The following is a 27,678-nucleotide window of genomic DNA, read 5'->3' as shown; positions in this document are numbered from 1 at the left end:
GTGCAATAAGGGAACGCGGAAAGCTGGCTGGATCACAGGATAATCGCACCCTGCAGGAGTGAGCCGTGTTTCTGTTGCAAAGGTCCCTGGGGCGGGTGCTGCCCTTCCATCCTGGCCTCACCCACCTCTGCTCCTGGCAGGAGAAGACTGGGAGGCGGCTCTTTGGATCAGTGGCGGCGCCTTCTGTGGGTGGGACCCTGCGGGCAGCTGAGCATCCTGTCCAACCCCCTTGTCCGCGTGCCAGCCCCGCTGCCTGCATGATGGTGTGCTGTCTTTGTCTCCTGAATATCCAGGTGCCTGGTGAGGTCAGGCAGTTGCTGGACCCTATAGAGAACATCCGAGAAAGGTGGGAACGGAAGGTTCAGGTTTGGACTGCAAATGTGGGGCTGGGAGATGGACTGGTCCCACTCTGTGTGTGGACTTCCCTGCGTCAGCTGACTGAGGGATCCTGGAAGCCCTGTTACCTGTTTACACGCCATGAACTAAAGTCAGCTGCTTGCCAGCCACGTGGCTCTTAGGGGACCTGCTTGCAGCCCCAGCAGCTGTCCTTTCATAGGCAGACACAGCCTCCCGCAAATTCACAGGAATGTTAGAGTGACCTACAAAGCGGCCTAGCACGGGACTGACAGCACTGGCCTTGCGGGGTGGGTGGTCCATCTGCCCATCACTGGGAGGCAGTCTCACTTGGGGGGCAGCTCCTGCCTGCCTGATGATGTTCCAGTCCCTCCCACAACCCCACAGGAAAGGGGGTCCAGGCCTCTGAGAGGGCAGGTTGCAGGAGAGCTTGGCGCCAAGGCCATGGTTGTCACTGTACCCTCTGATGGGCCCTCTGGACAACTTTCCGCATTCTGAGAGCCCTTGGCTCCCGGGCTAACGCAGACCTTGGAGGTTGACGGGGGAGGGGATGTGTGTGAGTTTAAAAGTGTGGATGCAAGAGAAGGGCTTAGCCTGAGCTGACCCCGGGGGCTCTTCACGCCTGCTGGTCATTCATTGCTGGCTTCCTGCTCTCTTGACACCTCCCCTGTAGCTTCCACAGCCAGGTCACCACACAGCTGTGGCTTTCCAGGCTGTGGACGTCCCAGGGACATGCCAGGCTCAAGCCGAGACAGCCTATCCCATTCGAAGCCCAGTGGCCCAGCCCAGCCTCCCTCCACATCCCTTCAGCGCCTTTTAAAAAAGTGAAGAAAAGCCAATTTAAACACAGAACAGGGACAGGAACCGTTTTCCCCTTTTGTGCTTCATCTTTTATTTAAATTGAAAGCTGGTTGATTTACAATATTGTCAATTTCTTCTGTACAGTGAAGCGATTCCGTTATACTCTATATATATGCCTTCTCTTTTAGATTCTTTTTCATTATGGTTTGTGATAGGATACTGAATGTGATCACCTGTGCTCTGCAGTAACACCTTGTTGTTTATCCATCCTACATACAATAGTTTGCATCTGCCAGTCCCACACTCCCAATCCTTTCCTCCCCCATCCCACTTCTTGGCAACCGCAGGTCTGTTCTCTGTGTGCCTAAGTCTGTTTCTATTTTGCAGATAAGTTCATTTGTGATATACATTAGGTTCCATATATAAATGACATCATATGGTATTGTCTTTGTGTGATTTTCTCCGCCTAGTATAATCCTCTCTAGTCTCACCCACGTTGCTGCAAGTGGCATTAATTCGTTCTTTTTTAGGGCTGAGTAGTATTCCATCGTGTGTAGGTACCACATCTGCTCACCTCTGGATGGATGTGTAGGCTGTTTCTGGGCTCCATCTGTATACTTTTTCCTGTTTCCTTTTTTAACCAGTCTAATAGGGGGAAAATGATACCTTGTTTAATTTGCTTTTGTCTGACTGGTCAGGCTGTTTGGGCTGTTTCTCAGATTGCCTGCCTTTGGGGAGATGGATGCTCTCATGTTTTCCTTGCTGATGTCCTGGGTGTCTTGCTCCTGATGTGTGTTAACTCCTTGTCAGTTTTAAGTCCCGCCCAGGCTCTGTTCTGTGAATACGGCATGGCCCATGGTATCCTTTCTTGGGCACAAATTCTTATTTTGATGTGAGCAGATGATCCAGCTTCCTTCTGATGGTTTGTGTCTAGTGTTGAGAAACATTCCTTAACCTCAGGTCACAAAGACAGCCCCCAACCTCTCCCTCTAAATTGGAGGTCCCACTTCCCACCCTGCCTGGAGCTGACGACTATGTGTGCCCTACTCACGGAGGAATGGGCCTGGGTTTTTCTCTGTTCAACCCCAACTTTCCCATCACCACCCACAGGTCAGCCATCCCTCCTCACTAACTATACCTCCATGGTGCCTGAACTGCTGTCATCTTGCCCAGGGGTGTCTGAGCTCTTGGCTCACCCCATCACTTCTCCATCTGCCTCTCCTTGGGCCCAAACTGGACTCTCTGTTGCTAGGGCAGGGTGGTCAGTCTCACTGCCCTGCAGGGACCCCTAATTCTTGGAAATGAGTTTGCTCCTAGTCCCCGAGCTCCCAGTGAACTCAGTGAAATCCAGAGTGAAGAGGACCTTATTGGCTGTGTGGTCCCCCTCCCTCCCCACCTCTAATGGAGGGGCCATCTCAGAGGCCATCTGAAGCCAGCCTGTGGCTCACACCTGGGCATCCAACAGAGGCAGCTGTCCCCGCCGCCCCCAGCCAATGAATAACCTCAGTCTTCATGGTCCCCGTACAGGAGGCCTCCCTAAGGGACTATTCTTGGGGATGAGGAGCCTGGCTTCTGGCCAGAAACGCTTTGCATACTCTCTCGGCCAAACTCAGGCCTCCCCACAGGCCTCCCCAGGACGCTGCCCTGCCCGGGCCTGGGACACAGCCGGGCACTGCCGTCCTGGAGGGAGCTCTGCCTCCCCAGCCCCGGGCCTCCTCTCAGGCCTCCTGTGAAGACACTTCCACACTCCAGCCCTTCCTTCTGCTCCCTCTCCAGCCCCAGGGCTCATTCTGTAGGAGGCTTTTGTCCCAGGGTCCCTGGCCTGACCCCAGTGGGCACCCTTCCAGGGGAAGATAAGGTTTTGCTTTCTGCCTTGTCTGTTGCAGTGATCAGCCCCAGGTTGCTCAGCTCTTTCTTCAGTTGCGCTGAGTACCCGACAGGGCCGGTCACCACCCTCCCATCTTACAGACGAGGCAATTGAGGCTCAGAAGGTGCAGTGAGTCAATCATGGGCCAGGTCTTATGAGGCTGAGGTCAGGGTTAGGACCTATGTGTTGCCAGCTTTGAGTTCATCTCTCTGCGGCTGCTACATCCTCTCAGCTAAATCATGAGCACCTGGGGACAAACTGTTTATTTCGGAAACTGGCATTTCAAGGAGCTTTTGTGGAATAGACAAAGACCACCCAAATGAGAACAAGACCCAAAGGAGAACAAGCCCATCTATTCTATGCTGGCTCCAGCAGGCGGTCTGCCACCGTCCCCTGGGTTTGACAGAGGCTCAGGCACAGCCTGGAGTGGACAGAAAGGCCTGGGTGCAGTCTGATGGAGGATCTTGGTGTGGGAAGCAGGGTGGACCAGAGCTGTGCCCATGTGCCCCGGTCAAGGAGCAGGTCTGGTTTTCTCCATGTGGCCCTGAACTGGACGTGGGGACAAATGTTAGGAAACTGGTGATCACTGACCGCATTCTGGGCGATGGTGCAGAGGCTGCGTGCTGGCTTCCAGGCTGGTCACTGCTGAGGTTGTAGGGCAGACCTCTCTGGCCACGTGTCTATGGCTTGGCCACCGTCCATCTGTGCGTCCAGCCTCCCAAGCGGTGCTGGTGACCACGCCACATCTGTTAGGGTTATCTTGCTGGACTCCATCACTGAGTGTCCAATGTCCTTTGTGATCCCTGACCTTTATGAAATCAGTCACTCAGTGGTTCCTGCATCAGCGGGACTTCCCCAGGAAGATGAACACACCGTCTCTTTAACCTGCAGAACCCTCGGCAGGGCAGGGGTGTGGAAGAGGCACAGAGAGAGAGAGCCTGTGTGGACAGAAGCCTGCCAGGGCAGAGGCTGCGTGGTGGGTAGTGGAGCTGGGGGGCGGGCAGGGTACCAGGAAGAGGCTGTCTCGGTTAACAATGGAGGGAGAGGCTTGAGCTGGGATTAGTGGAATCCAGGTCTCCCTAGTTGCCGTGCCTGGGGCTTGGCCAGGTCAAGTCATGTCCTGGCAGCTGGGCGACCTGCCCGGTGGAGGGCCCATATTTCCTGAAGGAGGGGCTGGACCTCTGTGGGGCCACAGCTGAAACCTTGACAGTGGGCCCACAGCCAGGCAGGGCCCATGTACCCTGCGTCTCTCATTTTGGGGGTGAATTTAGGGTGAGCAGTGTTCGCTTACTGCCCCAGGCTCTGCAGGGGCCCTGCCCAGGCACAACCTCACCCCTCACCTGGGCAGCCCAAGGCTGGGGTCAGGATCCGGCTCTTGAAACAGACTCCCCTCCACCTCCGACCCTGGCATCTGTCTGGGAGCCCTGCCCCTGACACACACAGCTAATGTTCCTGCCCTGGACGTTTGGGTACATCAGAGCCCAAGCTGTGAGTAGTGTAGTTTAAACATGCGTGCTTTCCGAAGTGAAGCCCCCCGCTGTGCGCCGCTTCTCATGTTCAGTGGTGGAAATGACAGCTGTGACCTGCCCTCCCATCACAGAGCAGCATCCATCCATCCATCACCACATCCCCCAGAGGCTCTCGCCTGTCTGTCCTCCCAGACCCTGCTCAGGCTGCCACATCCCTGGGTCCCAAGCGCTGCTGCCCAGCTGGCATGAGCCTCAAATCTGTGTCCAGCCTGCCCTCCGTCCCCACACCCTTGGGCACAGCCACACCCTGTGGGCGCCTCCAGACACACGAGGATGCCCCTTGGCCCTCTCCAGGAGGACGTAAGCATCCTGGCTGTGCCCCAGGCTCGATGGCCCTTAACTCTGAAACTTGAGCACTGGGGGTGGGACAGTGTGGTCTGGTTTTAAGAGCTGAAGTTCCCCCCTTGTTGAGGCCACCCACTTTCCCTGTAAGAATTTCCTGCCTTCTGGGTAGAATCCCTCTGTTCTCTGGACCTCGCCCCTCCCCCTGCCCACCCCGGTCTGCTCTGGTCCCTCTCACCGCCGACCTTCCACGTTTTGTGCTCTGACTCTGAGTGGCTGTCGCCTGCAACGCAGGAGACCCCGGTTTAATTCCCGGGTTAGGAAGACCTGCTGGAGAAGGGATAGGCTACCCACTCCAGTATTCTTGGGCTTCTTTGGAAGGAATGATGCTAAAGCTGAAACTCTAGTACTTTGGCCACCTCATGCGAAGAGCTGACTCATTGGAAAAGACTCTGATGCTGGGAGGGATTGGGGGCAGGAGGAGAAGGGGACAACAAAGGATGAGATGGCTGGATGGCATCACTGACTTGATGGATATGAGTTTGCATGAACTCTGGGAATCGGTGATGGACAGGGAGGCCTGGTGTGTTCCAATTCATGGGGTCGCAAAGAGTCTGACACGACTGAGCAACTGAACTGAACTGAACTGAACTGAACTTGTGGCTCAGCTGGTAAAGAATCCACCTGCAATGCAGGAGACCTGAGTTAGATCCCTGGGTTGGGAAGATCCCCTGGAGAAGGGAAAGGCTACCCGCTCCAGTATTCTGGCCTGGAGAATTCGATGGACTGTATAGTCCATGGGGTTTCAAAGAGGCAGACACAATTGAGCGACCTTTCACTTCACTCCTCTCTTCTCTGGACTCAGTGTTTTTCCTCTGAACTGGTTTGGAGAGACCTTTTCCTTCCTAAATCCCCTTGATTTAATAGAGAAAACATACCCCTTGTCTTCTGCTTCATTGTGACACCCCGCCCTGGGAGCCTCCACAGAGTCCCCTCTGGTCACCCTCTGGGGCCGAGCAGAGGGCAGGGGCAGCCTTGGGGCGGGTGGGACTGGGCCTGAGTGCGGTGGGAGTGCACTGGGGGCATCCTTTGCTCTCATGGCCACAGCCCTGCTGACTTGCTGACCCATCCCCGTAGTGCCCTGACTGCTAGCTCCATGTCAGGCTCAGGCCTCCTAGCAGGACCGCCAGACCCCGAGGGAGACAGCTCTGGGGAGGGGTTTTCATTCACACGTGCCTGTCTCTTATCCCAGCCACAGCCTGACACATGGTGGCCAAGTCTGGAAGGGTCCAAGGGGCAGCCATGGGCTCTGCCCTGAGCCAGTCCTTCCCTCCCACTGTGGGGCCAGGGGTTGGTGGGGTTGACACGACTCCCACCGCTAGTCACAGGTGCTCACCCGGCTCCCCACTGTCCTTTCCTACCATCTGGCCTTGGGTGTAGTTTGTCTGATGACCTTGAACTTCAGAACAGTAGCCCTCCTGCTCCTCTACAGCGTGTGAAGGAGGCAGTGCTCAGGCCGGGGTGAGTCCAGGTCTTAGGTGCCCACTCTCCAGCAGCACAGGGAACCTCACAGACAGCTCTGCGGGGCACGGATGCAGTCCCTGCCGCATCCAGGCCCAGATGCTTCACATGTGGGAGCCTGTCTCCTGGGCACTGGGGCTAGGCGGGGACTTCCGGACCTCCAGCAGGCCCAGCACAACGCCTGGCAGTCAGAGGACAGGGTGGAGCCATGGAGAGGAGAGGTCACGGCAGACCCACTGGGTAAGCTCTCTGTGCCTCTGTCTGCTCACTGGTTAGAGGGAAGTTGGACACTCAGCTTGCAGGGCTCTTGTAAAGATGCTGAAGTCATGCCCAGACACCCTGTAACCCACCTATGATTTCCTTGACACAGACCTGCGGCCCCTGGATGTGCTGGCAGAGGCAGTCCCACCTGATGGCTCTGCTGTCGGGGTCAGGGTGATGCAGGTCCAAGGCGCACGAGGACTCCAGCTCTCAGCCGCCGCGCCCCATGCCCTGAGCTTCCCTGCCTCGAGGATTTTCTTCAGATGTGACCTCTTCCCGGAGGAATTTTCCATCGTTGTGACCTTGAAAGTCCCCAGCCTCCCCCCTAAGGTCAGTGACTCCTCCTGTCTACCTGTAGAATGACCCCTGTGCCTTTGCATGTTCCAATGCCAGAGTGTGCAGAGGGCACGACTGGCCCATCGAGAGGTCAAGAGTGGCCAGCCTTGGCAGGTACTGAGGTGCCCGTTGCTGTAAGTGTGCAGGCAGAGCCTGTATGACCGTCACCAGGGGTCTGTACAGCAACTGTAACTTTTTGGTGTGCTGAGATGTCAAAGGCGAGAGATGACGCCACAGTTTTTAGTTTGACATCCTTTGGCAGGAAATGTGAACAAAATAACAAAACATACCCTTCTTGGGTCTGCTTACCTGAGATTTGCAGTCCCATCCACCCCAGATCCAGCTAACATCCCCACCCTCTCCTGCCAGGACGGGAGCACTCTGGAAGGTTCCGCAGGGTCCAGGAGAGGCACCTGCTAGGCATGCGACCCATCCCTCACGTTCCAAGTCAGGATCCTCCATCTTCTCATAGCAGTGTCCATGCGGGCTCAGTTGTGTCTGACTCTTTACGACTCCATAGACTGTAGCCCACCAGGCTTGTCTGTCCATGGAATTTTCCAGGGAAGAATACTGGAGTGGGTTGCCATTTCCTCCTCCAGGAGATCTTCCGGACCCAGGGATTGAACCCACGTCTCTTATGTCTCCTGCATTGACAGGTGGATGCTTTACCACTGAGCCACCTGGAAAGCCCCATCCTTCCATAACCGAGACTCTCGCTGTGGGTTTTCTGTCAACTGTGATTCCATCCTGATACTCCCCAGGGACTTCTGCTCGCTCATCCTCTCTGCTTTCATTCCATGAAATCTACATGGAAACCCAACCGCTGAGTTTTCAGCTCCAGCCATTGCGTTTTCAGTACTGTAATTTCCACTGTCTTCTGTTTTATGTAATTCCAGTTCTCAGGTGAAAGTCTTTGTCATGTCAGCTACTTTCTTGAACAAGATCCAATCCACGGGTCTCCCAGAAAATTGACTCCATCTCTTTATTTCCTGTGATTCTCAGTAACTTTTTAAAAACAGGTTTGTTGAGCTATGATTCTGATATCTGAGGTGCACATGTCAGGGGTGTTGGGTGCAGTCAACCTCCAACTGCAGCCCTCCCCACAGCCTGTTGTAGCTCATGCCTGTTACATGAGGGCTTCAGAAGGAAGCCCTTAGCCCATTGGCTCCCACCCCTCACCCCACACTCCCCACCACCAGCCCTAGGTAGCAACCCATTGACTTTACATTATCTTTGGGTTTGCCTGGACATGGTCTTGGTAACTGGTTTATGTAGTGTGTAATCAAGGTTCACCCGTGTTGAAGTCTGTATCAGCGCTTCATCCCTTTTTGTGGCCATGCCATAGATTACTGTGAGGATAAACCACATTTTAATCACCCCATCCATCATTGATGGACATTTGGCTTGTTGCTATCTTCTGGATATTACAAATAATGCTACTATAAACATTCATGTATGCACATTTTTGTAGGGGCATGGATTTTCATCGTTCTTGTGCATATGGTTTGGAGTGGAGTTGATGGGTTAACATTTTAGAAACTGCCAGACTGTCTCCCAAAGTCGCTGCACCATCTGACGTCCCCACCAGCACTGGATGAAGCTTGCAGTTTCTCCACATCCTCCCCAACCCTTGTTGTTATCTGACTTCATTATTCTAGTGACCTTTGTGGGCATGAAGCAGTATTTCACTGTGGCTTTGATTTCATTCTCCTGATGGGTAGCGATGGTGTGTATTTTTTCATGTGCACACTGGCCATTTATGTCTCTTCTTTGGAGGAATGTCTATTCAAGTCCTCAGCCTAGTTTTTAATTGGATTATTTGCCTTTTAAATTGTTGTGTTATGAGAATTCTTTATATATTCTAGATATAAGTTCCTTGTGCAATATAGGATTTTCAAATATTTTCTCCCATTCTATGGATTGTATTTTTCACTTTCTTGATGGTCTCCTTTGAAGTACAAAATGTTTTAATTTTGATGAAGTCATATTTACCTATTTTTTTTCTTGCTTATACTTTTAAAGCCATATCTTAGAATCCAATGCCAAATCTGAGGACATGAAGATTTATCCCAAAGTTTTCTCTAAAAGCTTTATAGAATTAGCTTTTTAAAAAAAGTTTTTTTAAAAAAAGCTTAAAAAAATTTTTTTGTGTGTGCTGTCTTCGTTGCTGACACAGAGGCACACCATTATGTATTGATTATTTGATGAAAATGAGACCAGAGGCCCACAGGAACCAAAATCTTTGTTTCCTCTTGAAGCAAAGGTCCAGTGTTTGCAGTGACTTTCTACAACATAATAATGAGCATTAACTGTGGTTGGCTTTACACCTGCTATTTCTCTTTTTTGCTCCTTACTTCACATCTTTCATAATTGAGTTCCTCTTTGGGCTTCCCAGGTGGCTCAGTGGTAAAGAGTCTGCCTGTCACTGCAGGAGAGGCAGGTGCAATCTCTTGGTCAGGAAGATTCCCCTGGAGAAGGAAATGGCAACCGACTCCAGTATTCTTGTCTGGAAAATCACATGGACAGAGGAGCCTGTGGTCTACAGTCCATGGAGTTGCAAGAGTTGGATGCAACTTTGTGACTAAACAACAACAACAACAACAAATCCTCCTTTACTGTTTTTCTTTTACTTTTAGTAAATATTTTCCAATATAGTATTCTATTTCTTTAATGATTTTTTACCCTATTTTTAAAAATTTCCCATAGTATTTGCTCTAGGGCCTACCATATATTTATTGAAGTTATCAGAATCAACTTCTGATTTATACTGGCTCAATTCCAGTGATGTATGAAAACATTGCTCCATTTTATCTATAAATCTATTCCTTCCTATCTTTTCTGTGGTCTTGCTGTTACAATATTACACCTTAAAAGGTGAAAATCAAATGATATGTGGTTATAATTACTACATATTATACTTCTATGATTTTTTAAGAAGCTTAGAGAAGAAGGGAAAGCAATATATATTTAAAGCTTGTTCTATGCTAACCTTTTTATTGTTTCTGGTTCTTTTCACTTTTCCCTGTGGATCTGAATCGTCATCTGCTGTTATTTCCTTTGCCCAATATAGCTGTGCTCCCACGTACTTCCTTTGTGCTGATGTTTCAAATATATTACATTTCTATGAAGTGTATGCCCAACAATACATTGCATACATTTTTTTATACAATGTTTTATACATATATTATTTTAAATTGTGTTAAATCAATTAAGAGAAGAAATAAGAAAAGTGAATTCGTATTTTTTTTTTTTTGTAATTACATAGTTACCTTTACTGCTGCTCTTTGTTTTTTTTTTCCTGTGGATTAGAATTTCTGTCTGGTTACTGGCTTTTTAGTATTTTATAAGATGAATCAACTAATAACAAATTCTCTCTCTTTTTATCTGGGAATATATTTTTCCTCCATGTATTAAAAATGGCTTGTTGTATATAGGATTATTGATTGACAGTTTATCAGTTCAGTTCAGTTACTCAGTTGTGTCCCTCTTTGCGACCCCATGAATCGCAGCGCGCCGGGCCTCCCTGTCCATCACCAACTCCCAGAGTTCACTCAAACTCATGTCTATCGAGTCAGTGATGCCATCCAGCCATCTCATCCTCGATCGTCCCCTTCTCCTCCTGCCCCCAATCCCTCCCAGCATCAGAGTCTTTTCCAATGAGTCAACTCTTCGCATGAGGTGGCCAAAGTATTGGAGTTTTAGTTTTAGCATCAGTCCCTCCAATGAACATCCAGGACTGATTTCCTTTAGGATGGACTGGTTGGATATCCTTGCAGTCCAAGGGACTCTCAAGAGTCTTCTCCAACACCACAGTTCAAAAGCATCAATTCTTCGGTGCTCAGCTTTCTTCACAGTCCAACTCACATCCATACATGACCACAGGAAAAACCATAGCCTTGACTAGATGGACCTTTATTGGCAAAGTAATGTCTGCTTTTTAATATGCTGTCTAGGTTGGTCATAACTTTTCTTCCAAGGAGTAAGTGTCTTTTAATTTCATGGCTGCAGTCACCATCTGCAGTGATTTTGGAGCCCCCCAAAATAAAGTTTGCCACTGTTTCCACTGTTTCCCTTTGTACTTCCCATGAAGTGATGAAACCAGATGTCATGATCTTCATTTTCTGAATGTTGAGCTTTAAGCCAGCTTTTTCACTCTCCTCTTTCACTTTCATCAAGAGGCTCTTCAGCTCCTCTTCAGTTTCTGCCAAAATGGTGGTGTCATCTGCATATCTGAGGTTATTGATATTTCTCCCAGCAATCTTGATTCTAGCTTGTCCTTCTTCCAGCCCAGCGTTTCTCATGATGTACTCTGCATATAAGCTAAATAAGCAGGGTGATAATATATAGCCTTGACGTACTCCTTTTCCTATTTGGAACCAGTCTGTTGTTCCATGTCCAGTTCTAAGTAATGCTTCCTGATCTGCATACAGATTTCTCAAGAGGCAGGTCAGGTGGTCTGGTATTCCCATCTCTTTCAGAATTTTTCACAGTTTATTGTGATCCACACAGTCAAAGGCTTTGGCATAGTCAATAAAGCAGAAATAGATGTTTTTCTGGAACTCTCTTGCTTTTTTGATGATCCAGCGGATGTTGGCAATTTGATCTCTGGTTCCTCTGCCTTTTCTAAAACCAGCTTGAACATCAGGGATTTTGTGGTTCATGTATTGCTGAAGCCTGGCTTGGAGAATTTTGAGCATGACTTTGCTAGCGTGGTGAGATGAGTACAATTGTGTGATAGTTTGAGCATTCTTTGGCATTGCCTTTCTTAGGGATTGGAATGAAAACTGACAGTTTACACTTTGAGCAATTTGAGAATACCTGGTCCCATTGACTCTGGTCTCCATTGTTTCCAATGGGAAGTCAGCTGTAAGTCTTACCGGGGTTCCCTTGTGAGTGACTCAGCATTTTTCTCCTGCTTTTGAGATTTTCTCCATGTTTTTGACTTTCAGTGTATTTACTAGGATGTGTCTGTTTGTGACTTTTATGTGTGTATCTTATTTGGAATTTATTCAACCTCCTGGATGTGTAAGTTAAAGTTGTTCAATACATTTATACAGTTTTAACCTATTATTGGAGAAGGCAATGGCACCCCACTCCAGTACTCTTACCTGGAAAATCCCATGGACGGAGGAGCCTGGTAGGCTGCAGTCCATGCGGTCGCTAGGAGTCGGACACGACTGACCAACCTCACTTTTACTTTTCACTTTCATGCATTGGAGAAGGAAATGTCAACCACTCCAGTACTCTTGCCTGGAGAATCCCAGGGATGGGGGAGCCTGGTGGGCTGCCGTCTATGGGGTCGCTCAGAGTTGGATACAACTGAAGCAACTTAGCAGCAGGAGCAGCAGCAGCAACCTATTATTTCTTTAAGGTAATATTTCTCCATTGTTATCTGACTGCCATGCAGTCCTCCAGTAGAGTCCCCAGCCCCACTCATCAGAGGTCAGTGAAGGCTGGAACTTGGAAGCCCACTGGCCCCTGACAAGTCCTCTATGGAATCTGGGGGCTACCTGCAGACAAGGGCATCACCAAGGTCCTGCCCTTGCCCCTTCAGAAACTTAGAAGAACACAATGGCTGAAAAGTGAGGGCACACAGGGTTGTGGCCAGATGCCTTTGTGCTCACTAGGCCACAGCTGTGGATGGAGTACTGGAGACACAGTGTCCAGGTGTCCACGCACAAGGCTTACGGACAACCAGGCCCTCCTACTGACATTCACTATGACAGACTCCAGGACCTCAGCCTGGTGAATGCCTACCAGTGGAAGGGGTCCTTGAGGGAGGAGATGTTGTTCGAATCAGCACCCAGGGCTGCAGGAGCCCCTGACACTGTCTGGACTGTGAGGAGAGAAGGAAGGTGTGAGCAGTAAGACTCTTGTGCAGCTTCTATAAAAGCTCAGGTGCAATGCAGCAAAAGGCAGTTGCTCCAGTGGTCATTCTCTCTGGGCTAGCCTGCATCTGCATCCGAGCCCTTCTCTGTGAGCCAGTCTCTGCCCCAGGAGGACACAGCCCCTCACATCTGACCCAGGGTTCACTTCTAGTAGACACAGGTCCCCTCACCTTCCCTGACAACCAGCAGTATCAGCTCACAAAGTACAGCCTGCTCTATCAGCTCACACCCTGCAGCCATGCCAGTGGGGCGTGGCCAGACCTGTCCACTCCTGAACATACCTCCCTTCTCTCAAAGCCCTGATTCTGGGATTGGCTCTCGTCCCTTCCTTGGGACTAGAAGTTTTGTTTACAAGAGCACCTGTTGTTCCCACTGGAGCAGAGGGCCATTGTTCTCAGAAAGTTACCTGACTGCTACTTTCCTTGCAAAGGCATCAAAAGCTTTGCTACTATCTTTCCTCTGGAGACAAACATGGGCAGGATATCCCTGCCTCCACTCAGGAGCCTCACCAGCCAAGGTATTTACAGACTGACCAGTGCTGCCAAAACAGAGCAAGACACTAAACAAAAACAAGGAAGGTAAGACTGCATCAAGCTGTTGCCAGAACAACACACAGCACAGAGGAGAGGTATAAAGCTGGGGCAGCTCTGGGAGCTCACACACATACTCACTCACACTCACATCCTCACCCTCCTCCAGCCCCACAACCCCACGATGGCTTTCTCCACCCTGTCTGCCTGTTCAAGCGACTTGAGCTACAGCAGCCGGGTCTGCCTGCCCGGGTCCTGTGACTCCTGCACTGGGTCCTCCTGGCAGGTGGATGACTGTCCAGAGAGCTGCTGCGAGCCCCCCTGCTGTGCCCCCAGCTGCTGTGCTCCAGCCCCCCGTCTGACCCTCCTCTGTGCCCCAGTGAGCTGCGAGTCCAGCCTCTGCTGCCAGCCAGCCTGCAACAGCTCCTGCCCAGCTTCATGCTGCCAGCAGTCTAGCTGCCAGCCCACCTGTTGCACCTCCTCCCCCTGCCAGCAGGCCTGCTGTGAGCCCGTCTGCTGCAGGCCCGTCTGCTGCACACCTGTCTGCTGCAGGCCTGTCTGCTGCAGGCCCGTCTGCTGCAGACCCGTCTGTTGCACACCCCTCTGCTGCAGGCCCGTCTGCTGTGAGTCCTCCCCCTGCTCAGCCTCCTTGTGCTGCCAGCCCAACCCCTGCTCCTCGGTCAGTTGCAGACCCTCCTCCTCCGTGTCCCTCCTCTGCCGTCCTGTGTGCCGCCCCGCATGCTGCGTGCCCACTTTTTCCTGCCAGCCCAGCTGCTGCCGCCCAGCCTCCTGCGTGTCCCTGCTCTGCAGGCCTGCGTGCTCCCACCCTGCTTGCCGCATCCTAACCTCAGCTCCAGAGCCCTGTTGCTGATCTGGCACATTGCCAACTCCTTCCAGGGCCAATGCTGACTTTCACCTGAAACTTCTGTAGCCTTGAGCCCATTCTGGGGTCTCCTTCTGCCCCAGAATTTCCTGTGAGCAGCCTGGGCTGGCTTCTGGTTCCCTCCAGGCTCTGAGTGTCAGCCAGCATCCTGCTCTCCATCCTTGGTCATGGATTTTGTCCTGACCTAGGTGAGGGGTCTGCCTGTTAACAAATAAAGTCATTATCATGCCCTCTGTCTGCCTTGAGTGCCTATCTCTTCAAACCCTGGGAAAGACCTTTGTTGTGGAGAGTGGTCTGGGCTGGTTTAGAAACCTGGCCTCGAGTTGTATCCAGAGGAATAACATCATCAGGCATGGCTAACCATGCCCGGCTACTCTTTGCCAGGGTGTCCTGTGGCCATAGTTCCACTGCAGCCCCGAGTCCAGAGTATCCTGCTCACCTGTAGACCCCTGCATGAACTGAGTACTGGGGTGGCAGTGGGGCACATATCTAGGCCCCAGGCTTGCACACTGGGAACATGGGGCCTCACTAAGGACAAGTTCAGTTCAGTTCAGTCGCTCAGTCGTGTCCAACTCTTTGCGACACCATGAATCGCAGCACTCCAGGCCTCCCTGTCCATCACCAACCCCCAGAGTTCACTCAGACTCACGTCCATCAAGTCCATGATGCCATCCAGCCATCTCATCCTCGATCGTCCCCTTCTCCTCCTGCCCCCAATCCCTCCCAGCATCAGAGTCTTTTCCAATGAGTCAACTCTTCACATGGGGTGGACAAAGTACTGGAGTTTCAGCTTTAGCATCATTCCTTCCAAAGAAATCCCAGGGTTGATCTCCTTCAGAATGGACTGGTTGGATCTCCTTGCAGTCCAAGGGACTCTCAAGAGTCTTCTCCAACACCACAGTTCAAAAGCATAAATTCTTCGGCACTCAGCCTTCTTCACAGTCCAACTCTCACATCCATTCATGACCACAGGAAAAACCATAGCCTTGACTAGACAGACCTTAGTCGGCAAAGTAATGTCTCTGCTTTTGAATATACTGTCTAGGTTGGTCATAACTTTTCTTCCAAGGAGTTAAGCGTCTTTTAATTTCATGGCTGCAGTCACCATCTGCAGTGATTTTGGAGCCCCAAAAAATAAAGTCTGACACTGTTTCCACTGTTTCCTCATCTATTTCCCATGAAGTGATGGGACCGGATGCCATGATCTTTGTTTTCTGAATGTTGAGCTTTAAGCCAGCTTTTTCACTCTCCTCTTTCACTTTCATCAAGAGGCTTTTTAGTTCCTCTTCACTTTCTGCCATAAGGGTGGTGTCATCTGCATATCTGAGGTGATTGATATTTCTCCTGGCAATCTTGATTCCAGCTTGTGTTTCTTCCAGCCCAGCGTTTCTCATGATGTACTCTGCATATAAGTTAAATAAGCAGGTTGACAATATACAGCCTTGATGTACTCCTTTTCCCATTTGGAACCAGTCTGTTGTCCCATGTCCAGTTCTAACTCTTGCTTCCTGACCTGCATACAGATTTCTCAAGAGGCAGGTCAGGTGGTCTGGTATTCCCATCTCTTTCAGAAAGGAGACCCCATTTAGTAAACATCTGCCTTGAAAACGTAAAGCTTACCCCAGAAACAGCTTCAGTCAGGCTGGTGCCAGCCGTTCTCTCGTGCCCTGGACATGAGTGTGAGTGCTTCCCTCTGTGTGCAAAGGTCTGGATGGTGAGAGCCACATGCAGTGATGTTGGGAGCCTGTGTGAGTCAGGGTTTTCCAGAGAAAGGACCAATAAGACGTGCACATATGCAGAGATTGATGTTGAGAAGCTGGTTCACACAATTTGGAGGCAGGCAAGATCCAAACCTGCAGGGTGAGCTTCTAGGGAAGAATTGGTGTTGCAGCTACAGATGACCTGCTGGTAGAATCTCTTTCTCCTTGGGGGACCTCAGTCTGTTCTCAGCGTCTTCAACTCTTGGGTGTAGCACACCCACATTTTGTAGGGAAATCTGTTTTACTCAGAGTCCATTGATTTCAGTATTGATCTCACCTCAGAAGCAACTGTGTCATGACATCCAGACATGTTTACCCAAACGACTGGGCACCATGACCTGGTCAGTTGACACTTGAAACTATCCATCACAGGGACCAACAGCCAAGGGGTATGGGCTATTTGGAAATGGCAGGTGCTCGCTGTGTGATGCCCTCAGGAATTCAAGTACTAAGGCAGCTATCCCTCTGGGGAAATACGGGGAGGAGGGACGTACCCTGGCCCTTCAGGACAGTGCTGGGTAGGCAGACACCCGTGGAGCAGTGTGAAGGGCCTTGACTGGGGGCCTCAAATGTAATTGTACCTATTATAATATGCATGCGTGTGTGCTGAGTAGCTTCAAGCTTGTCTGAGTCTCTGTGACCTTATGGGCTGTAAGCTGCCCGACTATTCTGTCCATGAGCTTCTCCAGGCAGGAGTACAGGAGTGGGCCTCTGTGCCCTCCTGCAGGGCTCCTCCTGATACAGGGATCAAATCTGTGTCTGTCTCAGTTCCTGCTGGCAGGCGAATCCTTTACTGCTGAGCCACCAGAAGCCCTACTCTTATAATAGCCACATTTAAAAGTGAAAAAAGACAGGTAGAGTTTATTTAATTACATTTTATTAAACCCAATATATGCAAAATGTTAAAAGAGATGTGAATACCAGACCACCTTACCTGTCTCCTGAGAACCCTGAATGTGGGTCAAGAAGCAATGATTAGAACTGGATATATAAGACTGGACTGGTTCCAAATTGGGAAAGGAGTATCAAGGCTGTATATTTTCACCCTGCTTATGTAGCTTATATGCAGAGTGCATCATGCAAAATGCCAGGTGGGATGAAGTACAAGCTGGAATCAAGATGGCTAGGAGAAATATCAACAAGCTCAGTTATGCAGATGATACCACCCTTATGGCAGAAAGTGAAGAGAAACTAAAGAGCCTCTTGATGAGGGTGAAAGAGGAGAGTGAAAAAGCTAATGAAACTCAACATTCAAAAAACTAAGGTCATGGCATTTGGTCCCATCATTTCATGGGAAATAGATGGGGAAACAATGGAAACAGTGACAAACTTTATTTTGGGGGCTCCAACATCACTGCAGATGACTGTGATTTCATGATTGCAGCCGTGAAATTAAAAGATGCTTGCTCCTTAGAGGAAAAGCTATGACCAACCTAGAGAGCATATTAAGAAGCAGAGACATTACTTTGCCAACAAAGGTCTGTCTAGTCAAAGCTGTAGTTTTTCCAGTAGTCATGTATATATGTGAGAGTTGGACTATAAAGAAGGCTAAGCACCAAAGAACTGGTCCTGTTGATCTATGGTGTTGGAGAAGACTGTTGGGAGTCCCTTGGACAGCAAGGAGATCAAGCCTGAATATTCACTGGAAGGACTGATGCTAATGCTGAAGCTCTGATACTCTGGCCAGCTGATGCGAAGAGGTGACTCATTAGACAAGACTCTAATTTGGGAAAGACTGACGGTAAAAGGAGTAGAGAGCGGCAGAGGGTGAGATGCTTCGATAGCATCATCGACTCTGTTGGTATGAATTTGAGCAAACTCTGGGAGATAGTGGAGGACAGAGGAGCCTGGCATGCTGCAGTCCTTAGGGTCACAAACAATTGGACTTAACTTAGCGGCTAATCAGCAACAACAATCCAAAAGCTTAGCGTTTCAAACCATCTGATATTAATGAAGTATCAGAACCTCACCAGGGTCACTGCCTGGGAAGGACCAGACTTTGTGTGTACCAACAGAACCCATAGCTCTGGCTGTTTAGACTTTTCTTCCTTTTCTTCTCACCTCAATTCAGTTGAGTCACTCAGCCGTATCCGACTCCTTGGGACCCCATGAATCACAGCACCCCAGGCATTCCTGTCCATCACCAACTCTCGGAGTTTACTCAAACTCATGTCCATCTAGTCGGTGATGCCATCCAGCCATATCATCCTCTGTCATCCCCTTCTCCTGCCCCCAATTCCTCCAAGCATCAGAGTCTTTTCCAATGAGTCAACTCTTCACATGAGGTGGCTAAAGTATTGGATTTTCAGCTTCAGCATCAGTCCTTCCAAAGAACACCCAGGACTGATCTCCCTTAGGATGGACTGGTTGGATCTCCTTGCACTCCAGGGGACTCTCAAGGGTCTTCTCCAACACCACAGTTCAAAAGCATCAATTCTTCAGCGCTCAGCTTTCTTCACAGTCCAACTCTGGCATCCATAGATGACCACTGGAAAAACCATAGCCTTGACTAGATGGACCTTTGTTGGCAAAGTAATATCTCTGCTTTTGAATATATATGTAGGTTGGTCATAACTTTCCTTCTGAGGAGTAAGCGTCTTTTATTCTTTGCATGCCGGGGTCCAGCCCCGGTGGTTTGAGGGAATTCGAAGGGTGGACGGCGTTGGCGAGGAAATCTTATTTATTTATTAATATAAGATTAGATTAGGAAGAAATAGTGTAGTAGGAAAATTAAGTGGAAAAAGAAGGCTGAATAACTTGGATTACGTGGAAGACCAATACAATTCCAGACAAGGAATTTGCACCATCTACGTTGGGCCACCAGCACTCGCTTGAATATCTAAGGGTGCCTCGCCTTAGGCTCCCTTTCGCGCGGGTCTCAACAGCCAGGGCAAGTAAGTAGACTTGGCGAGCCTCCGCACCCCAGATGGGAATTCAGCCTGAAATTAAAGTAAAGAGGAGAGGGAGGGAAAGGGAGAAAAGGAGAGAGAAAGAGAGACACGGGGGACACCAGTCCAGTGACTGGCTCCATCCTCTGTTGTTCAGAGGGCCTTTTATACTTTTGATAAAACATGGAGATCAATGGGTAACACAAAGTTATGCAGCGTTAGCAGTCCAGACTCTTATCAAAACCAGGCTTTTCTCTCTGCATACCTAATTGTATACATAAGTCTTAGGTGATTTACATCATCTTCTGGCCAAAAGGGCCAATTAACATTTTACAGCCTTTTTTCTGATAAGAGTTTGTCAACCAGAAGACTTATTTGTGTTGATCTTCCCAAAGTCTGGTGCCATTCTCAGAAAGCACTAAATAAAGTTACATTCTTACATAGCAAGGACACAAGAGGAGTGCAGTGATATATAACAAAGAGAAAAGTAATTAACTCAAAAGTCTAGTGTTGCTAACATCAAAACTACTATATATCTTTTTCCATATAACGTTTACATTGATTAACATCCTCCCAGGTGCCTAAAAGATAAAGAATATGGAGGCCTGGCAGCAGTCCTTGAGTCAACAGTGAAAACCCTCTACCAATATGATTTTTAACTCTTTAGAAAAGGCTCTGTATCTTTAAGATGCTTTTAAGCTTTGTGCCTCTCGCAGTTGTGGGGCTGAAAGCAATACACAAGCTGTAAGAGGTCCGGGGAACCTGTTAGGCAAGCTAGAGAGTTATCAGAGGGTGTTTAACTGAAACATCCCTTTCAAATGCAGAAGACTAAAGCCCTGAATTGACTTTTTTCCAGAGAATATCAGAAGAGTGGAAAAGCAGGCAGATTCTTGTTTTTTGAGGGGTGGATGCTCAGGAAATTCCAAGGGGAAAACCTGAGGTCTGATTAGCCTTGCCGTCAGAGCTCTGCCGCATGACCTTGTCACGGGTGGAATTCCTCACGCTGGCTCCTGGCATTCGCACCTACACCTGCCCAATTCCCCATGTGCTCCTTATGTTTCCTCACTTGGCCATTTGTCTTCTTTCTCTCTGTTTTTTGTTCTTAAGATTTTTTTAATCTGGACCATTTTTAAAGTCTTTATTGAGTTTGTTACCACACTGCTTCTTTTTTGTGTTTCGGTTTCTCTGGCTGAGGGCTGTGTGGGATCTTGGCTCCCTGACCAGGCCTTGAACCCACACCCCATGCACTGGGAGGTGGATCCTTAACCACTGGACCTCCAGGGGACTCCCATCGTTTGTCTTGTTTCTTTAAAAGTTTCTCCAAGAGGGAAACATGAGTAGAGTGTTTTCCAAGCTCTTGCTTATGTGAAAATACACTGCTGTTCTCTTTACTTGAGAAAGATATAAGGGGCTTCCCAGGTGGACTACTGGTAAAGACTTGGCCTGACAATGCAGGAAAAGCTGTAATAATTTGAAAATGGAAAAAATCAGCCTTAGTCCCCAGTGTTCCCCCAGAAGCTCTGTATCTTTCACTGTTTGGTGGGAGAGATCTGGGGTCCACCTCATAATAGTTCACTTCCAAACCAGACTGTCAGCCGTTTCTTCCTACCTGGAGATGGAACTGCCCTTCATTCAGTTCATTTAAAAACTGCCAATTTGGAAAACTCAGCAGTGGCCACAGGACTGGAAAAGGTCAGTTTTCATTCCAATCCCTAAGAAAGGCAATGCCAAAGAATACTCAAACTACCGCACAATTGCACTCAACTCACACACTAGCAAATAATGCTCAAAATTCTCCAAGCCAGGCTTCAAAACTACGTGAACTGTGAACTACCAGATATTCGAGCTGGTTTTAGAAAAGGCAGAGGAACCAGAGATCAAATTGCCAACATCCCCTGGATCAGCAAAAAAGCAAGAGAGTTCCAGAAAAACATCTATTTCTGCTTTATTGACTATGCCAAAGCCTTTGACTGTGTGGATCACAATAAACTGTGGAAAATTCTGAAAGAGATGGGAATACCAGACCACCTGACCTGCCTCTTAAGAAATCTGTATGCAGGTCAGGAAGCAACAGTTAGAACTGGACATGGAACAACAGACTGGTTCCAAATAGGAAAAGGAGTACATCAAGGCTGTATATTGTCACCCTGCTTATTTAACTTCTATGCAGAGTACATCATGAGAAACGCTGGGCTGGAAGAAGCACAAGCTGGAATCAAGATTGCCGGGAGAAATATCAGTAACCTCAGATATGCAGATGACACCACCCTTATGGCAGAAAGTGAAGAGGAACTAAAGAGCTTTGCCAGGGTCCAGCCCCAGTGGATCCAGGGTAATTTGAAGGTGGGGACGGAATTGGCGTCCTGGAAAAAACTTATTTAATTACAGATACAGAGGGAGATTAGAAACAGATATTGTAGAAGAAAAAGAGGCTGAATAACTGGTTTACGTGGAATACTAATCACCACCTACGTAGGCCACAGGCGTCTTTCTGTTCTTCCGAGGGAGAGGAGGCACTGAGGCCTCCCCGGTCTGATCTTAGAAGCCCTGGCAAAATCAGTAGGCTTGGTACATACCCTCATACCAGATGGGAATTCAGCCAGGAAAACGGGGAGCGAGAAAGAAATGACACGGAGGAATCAGTCTTTCCAGAAACTGATCCGATTTCTTTATTTTTCAGGTTTGTTTATATACCTTTTTGTTATACATAGGGATGAATACAGAGTCACGTGGGGGTCAGCAGACCTGACCCTTGTCACAATCAGGTGCTTCATATAAAATTATACAAAGGTCTTATGAGTTTCATCATCTTTTAGCCATGAGGTCTGCTGACATTTTATGGCCCTTTCTGATACCGGTCAGTTAACCAGAAAACTTATTTTTCCAGGGGTGATTTTTTCTTAAATCAGGCGCCACCCTCCAAATAAAGTTGCATTCCTATAGGGTGAGGGTGTAGTGAGTTACAATCAAGAAAGGAATTTACTTAACCTAAGGTTTAACATGATTAATCTGAAAGGTTAATACTTATTTCTCCTATATGCTAGTTATATTCATTATAAGGACAGGAATATGGAGATTTAGCAGCAAATATTGGCTCAACAAATGTAAACCCTTCACCAAGATAAAGTTACATTTTTACATAGCATAGTGATTTATAACAAAGTACAGTGATCTACCACAAAAGAGAAGATTCATTAACTCAAAAAGTCTAGCATTGCTAACATCAAAAACTACTATATTTCCTTTTCTATATTCCAAATATATTGATTAATATATTCCCAGGTGCCTAAGGATATGGAGGCCTGATGGCAATCATTGACTCATCAATGAAAAAAGCCCTATGCTAATACTCCAAACTCTCTGTGCTGTTTATGGTTGAGAGGTTGTCACACAAGCTAGTCTGTCAGCAGAGAGGTTTGACCTGAGACATCCTTGTCACACCCAGGGCAGGGAATTAGCAGTAATTATTGGCATGACAAATGAAGAAAAAACCCTTCACCAATAGAATTCCTAATCAACCCACTAATACTATACTAATGATCTTCTAACTTTTCAAAAGAGTCTGTATTTAGAAAGTTTTAAAACATCCCATGCCTCTCACAGTTAGGAGGGTATAAAGAATCACATGCAGCCGGACAAGCCTGATCAGGCAGGCCAGAGAAACTTCAGAGTTCGTAAGTTGAAACACTCTTGTCATGCCCAGGAATTTTTATTAACTGGAGCTGCAAGTTAACTCCTTCTCTGAGAGAAATGGTTATAGGGGAGAGCTCCCTGTAAAGTACTCTGGTTTGGGGGGTAGATGCTCAGGAACAGGGGGTTTCCTGAGGCTTGATCACACCTTTGCGTATGCCAAGCTTCCTTCCTCATGACCTTTGCCATGGGTGGAGTTCCTCACGCTGGCTCCCAACAGAGCCTCTTGATGAAAGAGAAAGAGGAGAGTGAAAAGGTTGGCTTAAAGCTCAACATTCAGAAAACAAAGATCATGGCATCATGTCCCATCACTTCATGGCAAATAGATGGAGAAACAGTGGAAACAGTGGCAGATTTTATTTTATGGGCTCCAAAATCACTGCAGATGGTGACTGCAGCCATGAAATAAAAAGATGCCTACTGCTTAGAAAAAAAGTTGTGACCACCTAGATAGCATATTAAAAAGCAGAGACATTACTTTGCCAACAAAGGTCTGTCTAGTCAAAGCTATCGTTTTTCCAGTAGTTTTGTATGAATGTGAGTGTTGGACTATAAAGAAAGCTGAGTGCAGAAGAATTGATGCTTTTGATCTGTGGTGTTGGAGAAGACCCTTGAGAGTCCCTTGGACTGCAAGAGATCCAACCAGTCCATCCTAAAGGAAATCAGTCCTGAATGTTCATTGGAAGGACTGATGCTGAAGCTGAAATTCCAATCCTTTGGCCACCTGATGCGAAGAACTGACTCATTTGAAAAGACCCTGATGGGGGTAAGATTGAGGGCAGGAAGAGAAGGGGATGACAGAGGATGAGATAGTTGGATGGTATCACTGACTTAATGGACATGAGTTTGAGTAAACTCCAGGAGTTGGTGGTGGACAGGGCCGCCTGACATGCTGAAGTCCATGGGGTCACAGTCGGACATGACTGAGCGACTGAAATGAACTGAACTGACTGAATGTATGTTTATGGTGGGCTCTAAAAATCCACTGCTCTTGAATTCATGAGGCCCTTCCAGTCCAAACACACGCACCTTGGTGCACTCAGCTCAGAGTGGTTCGTGTTCAGTCCTGTCTTTACTGTTCTATCCTGGCTCTTCCTTCTTCCTTGTTAGCAACGGAGTGATCACGTTTAGTGTCAGCGAAACACATGGTCTGTTTCTTAGATTTTCTCTCATCATATTTGGGGATTTATGTTCACCTCTGTTGGGCTTCCCTTGTGGCTCAGCTGGTAAAGAATCTGCCTGCAATGTGGGAGACCTGGGTTCGATTCCTGGGTTGGGAAGATCCCCTGGAGAAAGGAAAGGCTACCCATTCCAGTATTCTGGCCTAGAGAATTCCTTGAACTGTGTATTCTATGCGGTCGCAAAAAGTCAGACATGACTGAGCAACTCTCACTACACTCTGTTGGAGTAAGAGGTGGCACCTCACTCCAGTATTCTTTCTTGCCTAGAGAATCCCATGGAGAGAGGAACCTGGCAGGCTACAGTCCATGGGGTAACAAAGAGTCGGACACGACTGAGCCCCTGAGCAAGCATGCACACTTTCCCTCTGTGGATTGGAGGAACCAGCAGTGTTTGTGCTGAAAACCACAGGGTTGATTTTCTGTGGTGTTAATTTTGATGCTTCCCGCCTCTGTTGTAAATTTTCAGCACAGCTGCCTGGTGCTAAATTTCCTTGGACATGTGCTTCCTTCTGCTTGTAGCACTGAAGCTGGCCTGTCGGAAGGCCTGGGTAAGAGCCTCGATCCTATATACAGATGGTTGGCTTCCAGTTCCAGTCCTGATACTTTGGGCTGTGTGACCTGGACATGGTTGCTTAACTTCTGTGTGCCTGGGCTTCCTCACCAATTACAGTAACTTTCCTGCTGAGTAGATGTGAAATCAAGTGACTTGGCAGGAGTAGAGCGTTCAGATCACCGCCTGGCCTAGAACAGGTGCTCAGACAGTGTCATCTGACCCCACAGCCATGGTCAGGGCCTCAGTGATGACCGCTGCCCAGACGTCACCATCTTCCCCAGAGTCCGCCCTTGCTGACTTTCTGTTCCAGGCTCCCTGGGACCACATCTGCTTGTATCCACAAGGAAAACCAGCTCTTGCCTGAGCTTTACTTTTGGGTGTTTCCTCGGGTCCTGGAGTCTCCGCTGCTCACATGTGGGCTCTCCAGGAGGAGACCCTCCCTCTCTCTGAGTCTTTCAGGGAATCCCCCTTGGGGAAGGCAAACTCTGGCCAGAGGGGCTGTTTGCTCGGCTGAGAAATGTGGGGTGCACAGGGTGTGCTGTGAGCAGTTGGGTCTGGGTGGAATATTGATGAACGTGAGCCCTGACTCAGACACCTGTGAGTGCTGCTCCCTGAAGAGATCTCCTAACAGACTCCACGTATGCCCGCGCTTCGTTAACGCTCCTCTCAGGCACACTGGCTGGGCTGCAGGGGACTGGATGTTCCTCTCATCATGCTTCCTGCTGGCAGAGCAGCTACTGGGGCGGGAGTGCTAGGACCTTCCACCAGCCCCTGCTGAACATGAGCCTCACCTAGTTCCACGGTCACATCCCCTGGACCAGTTGCATTTTACAGACGTGCACATGTCACTTGACACCTAAGTTTAAAAATGCGTAAAAGTCAAAATAATATTAAAGTACTGTACCTCAAACAGGGGAGAGCTGCGACATCTAACTTCACCAATTTAGACGCAATCACCTCTAAACCTCACCCAGCACTGTTCCTGTTGTTCAGCTGCTCAGTCGTGTCCCGCTCTTCAGGACCCCATGAACTACAGCACCGCAGGCTTCCCTGTCCTTCACCATCTCCCAGAGCTTGCACAAACTCATGTCCATTGAGTCAATGATGCTATCTAACCAACTTGTCCTTTGTTGTCCCCTTCTCTTCCTGCTTTAATCTTGCCCAGCACCAGGGTCTTTTCTAATGAGTCAGCTCTTTGAATCAGGTGGCCAAAGGATTGGAGCTTCAGCTGCAGCATCAGTCCTTCCAATGAATATTCAGGGTTCATTTCATTTAGGATCTTACCTAGATATATTCTGTATCTTTTCTGGAGCCAAGCAAAGCAGAAATGGGAAACCCTCCTGCAACATGGGATATTTATGCTCACGGGTTTAATGAGTGAAAACAATTGTGGAAACTACGCCAGCACTAATGAGGGGCTCTTGCTGCCAGCTGTCAACCCCAACAAGGAAGGGAAGGCCTGGAAGTCTCCTTTGGGGACAACACAAGCCAGGGGCCAGGTATAAAAGCCCTACATCCCCAAGCACCTCACACACACAGCTCATACACCCACACACACGCAAATCCTCCTCCAGCCCCACGGCCTCCACCATGGCAGCCTCCACCCTGTCCATCTGCTCCAGCGACCTGAGCTATGACTGTCCAGAGAGCTGCTGCGAGCCCCCCTGCTGTGCCCCCAGCTGCTGCGCCCCGGCCCCCCGGCTGACCCTCCTCTGTGCCCCAGTGAGCTGTGAGTCCCGCCCCTGCTGCCAGGCAGCCTGCAGCAGCTCCTGCTCAGCCTCATGCTGCCAGCAGTCTAGCTACCAGCCTTCCTGCTGCACCTCCTCCCCCTGCCAGCAGGCCTGCTGTGAGCCTGTCTGCTGCAAGCCTGTCAGCTGTGAACCCGTCTGCTGCAGGCCTGTCTGCTGCAGGCCTGTCTGCTGTGAGGCCTCCCCCTGCTCAACCTCCTCATGTTGCCAGCAGTCCATCTGCCAGTCCTCCTGCTGCACCTCCTCCCCCTGCCAGCAGGCCTGCTGTGAGCCCGTCTGCTGCAGGCCTGTCTGCTGCAGGCCTGTCTGCTGCACACCTGTCTGCTGCAGGCCTGTCTGCTGCAGGCCTGTCTGCTGCAGGCCCGTCTGCTGCACACCTGTTTGCTGCAGGCCCGTGTGCTGTGAGGCCTCCCCCTGCCTAGCCCCCTCGTCCTGCTGCAGACCCTCCTCCTCCGTGTCCCTCCTCTGCCGCCCCGTGTGCCGCCCCACCTGCTGCGTGCCCAACTCCTCCTGCCAGCCCAGTTGCTGCCGTCCAGCCTCCTCTGTGTCCCTGCTCTGCAGGCCCGTATGCTCCCGCCCTGCTTGCTGCATCCCAACCTTGGCCCCGGAGCCCTGCTGCTGACCTGGCATGTCACCCCAGAGCCAGCCGAGCTCAGGTTCCACCTGTGACTTGGTCCTCTGTCCTGACCTGCGCTGAGTGGTTGCCCTCACACAGGACAGGGTCCCTGATGTCTCCACTGCCCTGACCACTGACCTCTCACTCTTGCCCCAGGAACCCCGACCTCACGGCTCCCTGGGGCTTCTGCCTCCCAGGAGTTGTCTCCAGCTGTCTCTGGGTCAGCTGCCCCCCTACCCATCCAGATCCTCTATCTGGGTCACTTGGCCTCGACTTCCAACCTGTCAGCTCCCCCTCAGGCACCTGGATAAATAAACTCACATCATCACCTGATCTGCTCCCTTCATGTGATTCCCTGGTGGGCTGGGTGCAGGGGTGCAAGGAAACACACGATTATGACTTGACACTAGTCTCCTCCAGCTGAGAGCATTTCTGTTGGTAAGCAAGTGTGTGAGTCACTCAGTCATGTCCGACTCTCTGAGACCCCATAGACTGTAGCCCACCAGGTTCCTCTGTCCATGGAATTCTCCAGGCAAGAATACTGGAGTGGGTTGCTATTCCCTCTCCAGGGAATCTTCCTGACTCAGGGTTGAACCGGGATCTCCTACATAGCAGGCAGGTTCTTTACCGTCTGAGTCACCAGGGAAGCCCTGGCAGTAAGTGACTGAGACCCCAAATAGCATGGGCCTGACCCCTCTGGGCAGGGTCACCAGGTGGGGCTCCTGCTTTTCCAGGAAGTCAGTGCCTGCTCAGGCCCTGGCCCGCGGCTGGTCCCCTGCAGACCTGCCATGGTCTAGGGGTTTCTCAGGCTCCCTGGACTGTTCCTGCCCCCTTGAAACATACGGACCAACTGGCCCCTTGAGTCCGCTCCATGTGGGAGGCCTAAGGACCCCGTGTGACACACCTGCATGTGGCTGGGGTCACCCCTTTTGGTCTGCCAGTGGGTCTGCACTTTTAGCAGAAATGTGGTGGTAGGGGGAAGGGCTGCTC

The 27,678-nt window shown here is 49.6% G+C and overlaps 3 protein-coding genes across 5 annotated transcripts in view; all 3 read left to right on the top strand.

Moving 5' to 3' along the window:
• Positions 1-27,678, top strand: part of TSPEAR (thrombospondin type laminin G domain and EAR repeats) — a 170,857-nt gene that overhangs the window by 77,645 nt on the left and 65,534 nt on the right. For all 3 annotated transcript variants that reach the window (XM_069566437.1, XM_069566443.1, XM_069566452.1), the window contains exon 2: positions 6,725-6,945. In XM_069566437.1, the coding sequence (XP_069422538.1) occupies positions 6,725-6,945 (221 nt within the window). The remainder of the gene's footprint in view (positions 1-6,724; positions 6,946-27,678) is intronic.
• Positions 13,554-14,240, top strand: LOC138427184 (keratin-associated protein 10-8-like). The gene is made up of 2 exons (XM_069566542.1): positions 13,554-13,936; positions 13,982-14,240. Exons 1-2 carry the CDS (start codon positions 13,554-13,556, stop codon positions 14,238-14,240), a joined length of 642 nt encoding a protein of 213 aa, XP_069422643.1.
• LOC138427153 (keratin-associated protein 10-8-like) lies at positions 25,915-26,694 on the top strand. Its single transcript, XM_069566481.1, has one exon. It carries the CDS (start codon positions 25,915-25,917, stop codon positions 26,692-26,694), a length of 780 nt encoding a protein of 259 aa, XP_069422582.1.

Source organism: Ovis canadensis, chromosome 1 (assembly GCF_042477335.2).
Source record: "Ovis canadensis isolate MfBH-ARS-UI-01 breed Bighorn chromosome 1, ARS-UI_OviCan_v2, whole genome shotgun sequence".
Taxonomy (NCBI): Eukaryota; Metazoa; Chordata; class Mammalia; order Artiodactyla; family Bovidae; genus Ovis; species Ovis canadensis.
This window is presented reverse-complemented; position numbering and strand designations above follow the sequence as displayed.